The sequence below is a fragment of the Panthera uncia genome (assembly GCF_023721935.1).
Source record: "Panthera uncia isolate 11264 chromosome C1 unlocalized genomic scaffold, Puncia_PCG_1.0 HiC_scaffold_3, whole genome shotgun sequence".
NCBI classification, from domain to species: Eukaryota; Metazoa; Chordata; class Mammalia; order Carnivora; family Felidae; genus Panthera; species Panthera uncia.
Window position 1 is genome coordinate 38973493 of NW_026057584.1, and position 11720 is coordinate 38985212.

Consider the following 11720-nt stretch of genomic DNA (forward strand, 5'->3'; position numbering starts at 1 on the left):
TGGTTTCACCAACTGAAAAAAATTCAGTTGTACTAAAAAATAGTTGATCGTCTGCACATGTGAAAAAGGAAATTTTTAGGGTTTGTAAAAACTTAAATGTAATTCCTAGTGATTTGATTTGAGTTCAGTTCCATAATTTTTAAAAAAAAAATTTAATGTTTATTTATTTTTGAGAGAGAGGGAGAGACAGAGTGCCAGCTGGGGAGGGGCAGAGAGAGGGGGAGACACAGAAGCCAAAGCAGGCTCCAGGTTCTGAACTGTCAGCACAGAGCCCAACGTGGGGCTCGAACCCACGAACTGTGAGATCATGACCTGAGCTGAAGTCGGACCCTTCACCAACTGAGCCACCCAGGTGCCCCTCCATAATTTTGAATGTATGAAGTTAAGTACTACCAAGGAATAAAATTCCTTGTTGCTGAGAATATTTTGAAGGCTTTCAGTCTATATGAACATATATAGCCTTAAAAGAAATAATGTATAATTAATAAATATATACAAATGTGGCTGAACATTATCAATTAATGTAATTCCATAATTACAATCTATTGTAGACCAGCAGTTATAGATTTGCAGCATAACATTTGAATTTTAAAATGGTATGAATCATAACTATATAGATGGAGAAATACAAATATTTTAAGGCTTGTGTAACCTTTCATTGAAAGTATTTTGTGGAGCCATGAACTATTAATGTGCATTATTTCTTTATGAAACAAAGCAAGGTAGGCTATACTTAATAGCAAAATGCAAAATGTGACCTTGGAGTTTATAAAATGTTCATGTTCATGTGTTGTAGAAGATAAAGATTTTAAAATATATTCTACATGATTAAGAACAATGGCATGCATTTTTATCTTCTGTAATAATGTTACTGAGAATTCTGATATATGGTGGTGATATTCTATTTCACATTAGCCTAGCATAACTTCAAGTCGTTGTCTTTTTGCAATAAGCAAACGCAACTAGAAGCAACAATTTATATTAACCTGGCATGTCAGAATTATTCTGTGGTCGGATAATGGAAAAGATAATGCATTGTCCTAGTGTATGTTATCACTGACATCTTGACTGTGGAATTGAGCTATTAAGTTATGCTGCAAATGAATCCTGCAAATGAATCCTATCATTCTTTGTCAAAAGCTAATTTAGAGTGGTTGAAAGTGTTGGCTTGAATATTTTGAAGTTTGTTTTTATTATGTCAAGAAACAATTTAAACATTTGCTTTAAAATAATAGCTTCTCAAATCACACAATAGACTTTTGACACTTCACAATTTATGTGTGGTTACATTGATCTGAAGACAAAGTCCATATGCGCAGAATTAGCTTTGGCACTGGGTGCTCTGAGCTTGACAGCTGGGCATCACTGACTGTAAGGTTACAAAGCCAGTTCAGTTGGGACGTGGAATTTATTAGGCATAAAGGTTCTAGAGGAAAGGAAGAGTGTTCTGGAAAATTAAATCCTTGATGGTAGGAGAAACTTTGGAGTGAGATGTTGAAGAAAGTGTTGGAAGTTGGGAGAAATAATTCTCAGTTTCCATGTTTGTGAACGATGCTAACCTTATTATGGGCATGAGCAACAGGTTTGGAGTTCAACCAGGCTTTTAGTAAACTTTGGGTCTATCACAGGTGTTTTGGAATTTTTTTCAGACTCTAAAATTAATAACAATCCAATGAAATGAAAATAAGTGAGAACAATTTTACATGGATTTAAATTGTCTTTAGGGTCTGTGTGTGTATGTGTGTGTGAAAATGTAGAGGTTACATTTAGAAGATGGAGAGATCACCTTGAGTATATTTTCTTTTAGCTGAAATATCCAAATGAAAATGAAGAAATTTTGCTGCTTAGATCTATTATTGATGTAAATCTGCCAAAATTTTTGTCCCACGATTTACCACTCTTTGAGGTAAGAACATTTATTATTTTGCTATATCAGAATTTTTAAAATTGTGTATTTATCAAGTGTCCAACTTTGCAATTTCCTAGGAGAAACGTCTATAGATAATAATGACACAGCACAGAAAAACATAGATCATCCCATGTTGTACTTGAAGTGTGTTTAACTAGCTCTGTTACTTTATATGACTTTCAACAAGTTGGGATTTTTAAATAGTACTTTTTAACTGCATAATGTAATAAACCCACAAAAGTTGCAAAGTATGTTTGCTTATAAATTACATTAGAATGTAGGCTCCATGAAGGAGAATAATTGGTCTAACACACCACTGAATCCTTTGCACAGAAAAGGTATGTGGTCAATGTTTGTTAAATTAATAATTGAAGATGGGCGCCTGGGTGGCTCTATCGGTTAAGTGTCTGACTTTTGGTTTCGGCTCAGGTCATGATCTCACAGTTTGATGAGTTTGAGGCCCCCCCGTCGGGCTCTGTGCTGACAGTGTCGAGCCCATTTGGTATTCTCTCTGCCTCCCCCTCTCTCTTTGCTCCTTCTCTGCTTGCTGTGTCTCTGTCTTTTCCAAAATAAACAAAAAAACTTAAAAAACTTAATAATTGAAGACATTTTTAAAGAAGCTTAATTTCTTTAAAAGAGTATAATGGCTTTTATGAAATTGATTTTTCAGGATAATTTAAAGAAAGAACTAAGTTTAAGAAGCTTGTTATATTTTTAAGATTAGACTATTACTAATCGAGAAGAAGTATTAGAATAATGGTTAAGGTTTTCACGTTTCATTTGATGTCATTCTTTTCCTTTTCCCTGTCTCAGATAGAAGGAATCAGGGGCCTGTCTCCCAACAGATGTTAGATGGTGCACTAATTTGCGCTGCCTTGAAGTTCAAGCAGTTATCTTCCAGTGTGTAAAGACGGCAGGGGTATGACAGGGAGGGGGGAGAAGGCCACTGTCTCTGTAGTGTGGCCCAGTGTCTTCAGCTTTCCCTAGGGACCATGTTTCACCAAGTTGAAAGGATCTTTTCATAGCACTTAGAGCTGGCAGTGCAAATATATAAGGAATAGTTTCAAATTTTCTTCCTCATGTTTTCCCTCAGTGTCTTTGGCACTAGTATACTGAATAAATTTTCCAAGAGTAAAAACTACATATTTTTATAATTGTTTTAATGTTTATTTTTGAAAGACAGGGCGCATGCATGCACATGCGCGCGAGGGGGAGGGGCAGAGCGAGAAGGGGAGGGAGGATCTGAAGAAGTGGGCTCTGCACTGACAGCATGGAGCCCTATGTGGGGCTTGAAACCACAAACCGTGAGATCATGACCTGGCCCAAAGTCAGACACTTAACCAACGGACCACCCAGGTGCCTCGAAACACTGCATTTTATAACGTGGAAATCTGCCTCACCAGATGTATTCTCAAGCAGTTGTGTATTCACTCCGTGAACATTATTGAGCAATATCTCAAAAATGGAGCATAACTGTCACTTTTTTTTTTCTAATGTTTATTTATTTTTGAGACAGACACAGAGCATGAGCAGGGGAGGGGCAGAGAGAGAGGGAGACACAGAATCCGAAGCAGGCTCCGGGCTCTGAGCTGTCGGCACAGAGCCCCATGCAGGGTTCGAACTCGTCAACTGCGAGATCATGATCTGAGCCAAAGTCGGACAGTCAACCGACTGAGCCACCCAGGCATCCCGCATAACTGTCACTTTAAATTCGGACAATGACAATTCCTTGTTGCGAGACTATCCCGTGCACTGTAGGATGTTTGGCATCCTTGCCCCCCACCCTCACCCCAGTTTTTAGAGACCTTTTTTGTTGTGACGACCAGCACAACTCCACATAGTTCCAACTCACATCCTGAAAGGAGAGTGAGGACAACTGGTCTTGGTTGAGAACCACTGGATACCAAATATGTTCTGGGGTTTCAAGGTCAACCATAAGCAATTTGAACAATCTGAGAAGATTGTTTATTTATTTATCAAACACTGTGGACTTACCGTGGATCAGACACAAGGGCTTTGCTAATAGTAACTTAATGCTCACAATGACCCAGTAGGTAGGGCAGGTGCTGTCATTATCCCTGTTTTACAGATCATTTAACTGAGGCAAAGATAATTAACTTTTATTTATGGCTAGTACATGAGTGAGCGGGATTTTCAACCATGCAGTCAGGCTGTGGAGTGCTCTTGACCACTGTGCTACGATGCTTTTTTCTCCCCTTTATCCCAAGGAAACATACTGCTTTGATAAACTAAGATCAGTTTCTCTATAACAGCGTTTGAAGGATTAAATATAGGGGCAATTAAGTTCATAGTTCATAAATTCTAAAGTGTAGTTCAAACATGAAGCACTTCTGAATTTTCACTTTTACTTTCACAGTAAAGAAAATAGTTCTTTTTCTCACATAGGTTGCTATAATACTTACAGCTTTAGCAGTTTATAAAGGTATGCTTCTTAGATCTTGCAATCAACTTTATATATTCATATATTCCTATATACTAAATATGGAATCATAATTCTTTCCAATCATACAGTATATGATCGTATCAGGTTCCCAAAGCTGCCATAACAAAGTACCCCAAACTGTTAAGACAACACAAATGTATTCTCTCAAATGTCTAGAGGATAGAAGTCTGAAATCAAACCTCTAGAAAAGACTCCTTTGCCTCTTCTTAGCTTCTGGTGGCTATTGGCAACCCTCGATGTTCCTTGGAGTGGGTTGGCATCGCTCCAATCTCGGCCTCCACCTTTACATGGCCTCCCCTGGGTGTATTTGTATTTGAATCTCCGTCTCCTTTCTGCTACAAAGATACCAGTTATTGGATTTAGGGCCCAGTATAACCTCATCTTAATTTACCTAATTATATCTGCAAAGATCCCATTTCCAAATGAGGTTACATTTTGTGGTTTTTGCATGGGCATGAATTTTTGAGAGAGACTAAGCTGATTACAATACTAACCACCACAATGATTAAAATACCTTTGAACTAAGTTTTGTATGTGATATTGAGATATGGATTAAAGGCATCCTATCTTTATCTTTTCTCCATCAAATTGTCTTTGTTCAGAATGAGATGTTCAAATGTATGTGGGTCTCTTTGTGGACTCCCTGATCTGTTCCACTGATATATTTGTCTATCATTATAGTAATATGACACTGCATAATCAGCCTTGAAATCAGATAATATTCATCTAACATTTTAACTTAAAAGTATCGTAAAACTGTAAAATTTCTAAAAGAAAACAGGAGAAATATTTTGTGACTCTGGGGTAGGCAAAAATTTCTTAAACACAGCACCAAAAGCACAGTGCATAAAACAATAAATTGATAACATATACACATCAAAATTTTGAAAGTTCGCTTTTTGAAAGACACTGATAAAAGAACGAAAGACAAGTTGCAGTCTAGGAAAAAATATTTGCCAATTAGATATATGATGAAGGAATTGTATGCAGAATATTTAAAGAATGGTTAAAACTTGCCATTAAGAAGATAAACCTATTAGGGGTGCTTGGGTGGCTCAGTTGGTTAAGTGTCTGACTTTGGTTCAGGTCATGATCTCACAGCGTGTGGGTTCGAGCCCCACATCGGGCTCTGTGCTGACAGCACAGAGCCTGGAGCCTGCTTCACATTCTGTGTCTCCCTCTCTCTCTGTTTTCTCTCTGCTTTTCTGCTTTCCCATGCTGTCTGTCTCTGTCTCTGTCTTTCAAAAGTGATTAGATGTTTAAAAAAAAAAAAAAAAGGAAAAGAAACCAATTAAAAATAGAAGATTTGAACAGGTACGTCACTAAAGAACATCCACATAAAGGAAATAAGCACAGACAAAAAATGATAGTCGTCAGGAAGTGCAAACTGAAGCCACAGTAAGATACTGCGACACATCTATGAGTGGGGCTAAAATTAAAAAGACTGGCCATACCAGGGTGTCTTGGGTGACTCTGAGGGTTAAGCATCTGACTCTTGGTTACAGCTCAGGTCGTGATCTCACAGTTGGTGAGCCCCACATGGTGCTCTGAGCTGCCTGCCAGGGCGAGCCCGCTTAGGATTCAGTCTCCTCTCTCTCTGCCCCTCCCCCACTCTCATGCACACGCTTCCTCGGGCTCTCGCTCTCTCTGAAAAATAAATACATAAACACTAAAAAAAGTTGAAAAGACACACTATACCAAATACTAAAAGTATTTGGGTAAATTTAAATAATACAACCACCTTGGAAAGCTGACACTTTCTTAAAATATTAAAATCATAACCACATTACCCAAGTATTCCACTACTCAGTATTCACCCAAGAGAAGTGAAGGCATTTGTCCATACAAAGACTTGCATATAGGGGCGCCTGGGTGGCTCAGTCAGTTAAGCGTCCGACTTCGGCTCAGGTCACGATCTCTGGGTCCGGGAGTTCGAGCCCCGCGTCAGGCTCTGTGCTGACCGCTCAGAGCCTGGAGCCTGTTTCAGATTATGTGTCTCCCTCTCTCTCTGACCCTCCCCCGTTCATCCTCTGTCTCTCTCTGTCTCAAAAAGAAATAAACGTTAGAAAAAAATTAAAAAAAAAAAAAAAAAGACTTGCATGTAAATGTTCATAGAAGTTCTGTTTTTAATAGCCCTAAACTGGAAACAATGAAAGTGTCCATCAACAGGGGTATGGATTTAGAAACCATTATACTTCAATGCAATGTAATACTTCTATGCAGTGAGCTATTAACAGATGCTGTCACATGCACAAATCTCCAAATCTTTATGCTGAATAAAAATCAGAAAAAACAGCATCCATAATGTGTACCTTCATCTGTATTAAATTCTAGGCAATACAAATAAAAAAAAAAATAACAGAAAGGAAATTAGTGGTAACTTGGTGACGGAGGTGGGAGGTGACAAGGAGAGAAGGTAAAGAGGATTACAAAAGGTCACAAGGTGACTTTGGGGAGTGATAGATAGGCTGATTGTCTTGATTGAGTTGATGGTTCCACCTATCGAATTGTAACACTTTAAACATTGTTCATTGTATGTTAGTCTTGATACCTCTAAAAAGCTGTTAAAAATACTGTTGAACTATTTAATGGCTCTATTTCCATCAGTATTAAATATGAGGATGGGAGGAATTTCATCATGTGTACATATATGTGTGTGGAGAGAGACAGGGTATTGAATGTATAATATAAATCCCCAAATCATTTGTCATCAGGGAATCACCTCAGATTTGTTTCCTGGTGTGAAATTACCAAAACCAGATTACAACGATTTGCTAACAGCTATCAAAGATAACTGTGAGTCCATGAATTTGCAAATGACCAGATTCTTTTCTGAGAAGATACTTCAAATATATGAGATGATGATTGTGCGTCATGGTTTCATGATTGTTGGAGAACCATTTGGAGGGAAAACCAGTGCATATCGCATCTTAGCAGGAGCACTAAATGACATCTGTGAAAAGGTAGGTGTGGTATTAATGCGTTAATTTATTTATGATCAGCTTTGAGGAAGATAGAATGTATGGTCATTTAAAATGATATCTTAGTGGAGGGGCTTCGGGGTGGCCCAGTCAGCTGGGTATCCAACTCTTGATTTCTGCTCAGGTCATGATCTCACGGTTTGTGGGATTGAGCCCCACATCGCCTCTGCACTGGCAGCAGGGAGCCTGCTTGGGATTCTCTCTCTCTCTTCTCCTCTCCTGCTTGTGTGCTCTCTCTCTCAAAATAAATAAACATTAAAAAAAAAAAAGATACTTTAATGTAGCCACTTAAAATCGTGGAAAAAATGAGTCAAAGGGAAAATACTACTAGAAAAATAATATGAAGCTATTAAGTTTAGCATATAAAGAATATACCATAGATTTGGCTGTCAACCTTTTATTTCTTTTCAAAATTTTTTTATTTATGAAGGTAACACGTTTCTTGTAAAAAAAAAAAAGTCTGAAAATCCTAAAAGTTTTCTTTTTATACTTAAAAAAAAATTTTAGAGAAAGAAAGCATGCATGTGGGGGAGGGGCAGAGGGGAGAGAGAGAGAGAGAGAGATGGGAAAAGGGGAAGAGAGAGAATCCCAAGCAGGCTCCATGCCGTCAGTGCAGAGCCTGATGTGGGGGTCCATCTCACGACCCTGGGATCACGACCTGAGCTGAAATTAAGAGTCAGACATTCAACTGACTGAGCCACCCAGGCACCCCTCTTTTTATACTTTTAAGAGAGTATTTTTTATTTCCTGGATGGTTAGTTTTGTAATGCAAACTTCTGTGATTAGCTGTTAGTGGTATTAAAGTGAATGTGTGCTGTGTGTTATATAATACTTACATATGTACATAAATGCAGTGAATTCCTATCTTACACATCATGGTTTGGTCTACTTTGAAATGCTCCTTTGAAAGGAATGAGGCTGCTTTTAATTTTCCACCTAATAAAATTTAATTTCCATCTACTTCTTGTATTTTGAAGAGTTTTGTTTCATTCATTTCAACGTTTATAGCCAAATGGGATTTGTGATCATTATATATATATATTTTTTTTAATGTTCATATTTTTGAGTGAAAGCGTGTGAGCAGGGGAGGGGCAGAGAGAGGGAGACACGAGTCTGAAGCAGGCTCCAGGCTCTGAGCTGTCAGCACAGACACTGACGTGGGGCTCGAACTAACGACCGCAAGTTCATGACCTGTGCAGAAGTTGGACACCGAACCGACTGAGCCACCCAGACGCCCCAATGTGATCGTTAGATCTTTCTCGTGGAGTCTCACTAGCCTGTTGCCTTTGAGACAAAAACCTTGTTTTGGTGATAGCAACTTCCTCTGACAAAGTTGGTAGAGCTTTCCCAAACTTCTGGATTTAGGACGATGCCTTCCTTGTCAGCCCCTTGGTGGGCACAGAGAAGTATGCAAAGCCTCAAAGCTTGTTTTACTGCTTAGTGATCTTCCCACGTCTTTATTCGAGTTTGGTGGTTTGTGTCCCAAGCCCCAAGGGGGTGGGCAGAAGGCAATGTTGGGAAGAGTTGCACATGTTATGTTGCGGTGTATATAAAAAAAGAAATGACTAACGGAGCACAGGGGATTTATAGGGCAGTGAAACTATTCTGTACGATAGTGTAATGATGGACATGTGCCATTGTGTGTTTGGCAGAACTCATAGAATGTATAACACACAAGTGACCCTTAATGTAAACCATGGACTTTAATTAGTAATAAGGTATCAATATCAGTTCATTATTCATAATAATATACCAGCCCAATGCAAGGCTTTAATAATAGGGGAAACTGGGCTTTAATAATAGGGGAAATCTAAAGCTACTCTAAGAAAATAACATCTATTAATTAAAAACATGAAAAGCTTATGCCCCAAGGGCTGTTAACATCTCTTGTATAATTCCCACATGGGCTTCAAGGTTCTGGTCAAAACTGACAATCTGCCAATATTAACTTTTCCATTCTGTGAGAATGGAACATGGTTAGATCTTTTAATTTTCTCTCAGAGAATATTTGGTAGCAGAAGTCGACAATTACAGCCCAAATTTGGCCCCGAGCCTATTTTTCTAACACCAATGAGCTTAGAATGGTGGTAGCACTTTTTAACGTTTGTCTAAAAAAAAAAAAAATTGGAAAGAAAGAAAAGAAACAGAAGAATATGTGAGTGGCTGTTTGTAACCTGAAAGCCTATAATATTGACTGCCTGACCCTTAACAAAAAATTTTGCCAGGTTTCATTGTTGTTTTAGATTTACAGTTCTGTAAGTATTTGGATTTATAGCTAATTTATTACTGAGTATTTTATGAGTTTTTAAAACTATGGTAAACAGTATTTGTAAAAATTTAATTTTTTCAGTTGTTCATTGGCACTGTGTAAATACAACCAGTCTTTATATATGGACTTCATATGCTGGAACTTTGTTAAATGCATTCCTTATTTCTGGGAGTTTCTTTGTAGAGTCTAGGATTTTCTACATATACAGTCCTGCTTTTCTATGAATAGAGACAGTATCCTTCTAAATGGATAATGTATTTTTTTTTTCCTTTAAGGGGCTAATGGAAGAGAACAAGGTTCAAATTACTGTTTTAAATCCCAAGTCTGTCACCATGGGTCAGTTGTATGGACAGTTTGACATAGTGTCTCATGAGTGGTCCGATGGCATCCTCGCTGTCAGTTTTAGGGCATTTGCTTCCTCACCGGTAAGTACTGACACTTCAGCATGCACACTTCGAAAGACTGTGATAGTCCTTTCTGACAGATGTCTGATGTGTTTTTCAGTTGTTCCAAACAAACACTTATATTTCTAGTTCAAGCTCAAGGTGTTTATTTACAACACGGTCCCGGATTGTCTGGCACTGTTTCTGCCAGCATCAGCAGCACCTACAAAGATGCCAGACGATGCCAGATGCTGGCAAAGATGCCAGATGCTGGTGAGGGCCTTTGCCTGGGTATGCAGAGAAGAGGGCACAAGAAAGAAGTCAGGGAAAAAGCACTTCTGGGTCTCTTTTTTCAGGCTAAACGACACAGGAAGGAGAACAGCTGAATATCGTGATCCTTTTGCTCCTTCAGGAACGTTCTTCCATTGTCCACTTTTTAGGCTGCTGTCTCTGTCACATCCACTAATTGTTAGGTATATTCCAGTTCGCAGAGAAGAAATTGCAGACTTTTACAAAACAGTGTCTTCAAGTTCCAACACTTTTGCTCTACTTGTTCGGAAGAGAATGGGCTGCTGGAAAGCGTAGGAGGTGAGGGATGAGCCAGCTGTGCTGACTGCTGTGAGTGAGAGCGGGCATTTACCTACTCCTGGCTTATTCTGCTGAGCAGCGGTTGCCCGCTCTTCCAAGAAAGAGTCCACAGACCAGGAAAAGTTAACTTGGTTGCCACATGTTAGCAGGCTGTCCACAGAATGTGATCATGTGGGAGAGAGCTTGCTAAGTCTGGTCTTAAAGAAGAAGGGCCTAGGCTAGAGACACTTAATTTATTGAATCTTTTTCAAATAAATATTTCCTTTATTCTGACTACCTTACGTCTTGACTTTGGTGCTCTTTATTCGCTTAAGGACCTGACTAATCATTATTCTTTAATCAGTGTGATAATAGAAAAATGTCATATCTCAACTCTGCTCTTAATGGCTGAAGGAACTTGGGCAATGAGTGACATAAGGATTGGCTTTCATGGGACAGAGATCTTGCCCAGTACCAGGCTTTATTAGTAATTTCAAGGATAAAAGTATTTGTGAGGCAAACAGACACGTTGGGACCATTGGTATAACTTCTCAGTTTCTTTCTTTTCACAGTGGATACACTCTGGCCCAGATTAACACATGGCATCTGTAGATAATGTATGCAGTTACATTATTTGTACAGAAATAATTATGAGATCTCTCCCATTGTACATCCAGTTACATAGCACATATTACATTTTCCAGAGAGCTTTGTCCCATAAATAGTCTCAGAGAGGTTAAGGAGCTGACCCAAAGTCTCCTAGCTGGTAAGTAGTAAAGCCAAATGAAAAGCAAGGTCTTTCAGACCGTAGAGCCCAACATCTTGCTGTTACATGGTGGTGTTACCCAAAGTGAAGATTAGCAGGCATGGGAAGCCAACAGTGCAAGGGAAAGTTGCTCTCAAGGTGACTTCTGAGGTACGGGCTCTTCTCAAGGTGACTTCCAGGGTATGGGCTCTTCTCAAGGTGACTTCCAGGGTATGGGCTCTTCTCAAGGTGACTTTTGGGGTCTGGGCTCTTCTCAAGGTGACTTCCAAGGTATGGGCCCTTCTCAAGGTGACTTCCGGGGTATGGGCTCTTCTCAAGGTGACTTCCGGGGTACGGGCTCTTCTCAAGGTGACTTCCGGGGTCTGGGCTCTTCTCAAGGTG

General features: G+C 39.1%; 1 protein-coding gene across 2 annotated transcripts in view; it reads left to right on the forward strand.

Moving 5' to 3' along the window:
* DNAH7 (dynein axonemal heavy chain 7) overlaps positions 1–11720 on the forward strand; it is a 267164-nt gene that overhangs the window by 112311 nt on the left and 143133 nt on the right. For both annotated transcript variants that reach the window (XM_049615226.1, XM_049615227.1), the window contains 3 exons: positions 1808–1906; positions 7088–7336; positions 9899–10048. In XM_049615226.1, coding sequence (XP_049471183.1) covers positions 1808–1906; positions 7088–7336; positions 9899–10048 — 498 coding nt within the window. The remainder of the gene's footprint in view (positions 1–1807; positions 1907–7087; positions 7337–9898; positions 10049–11720) is intronic.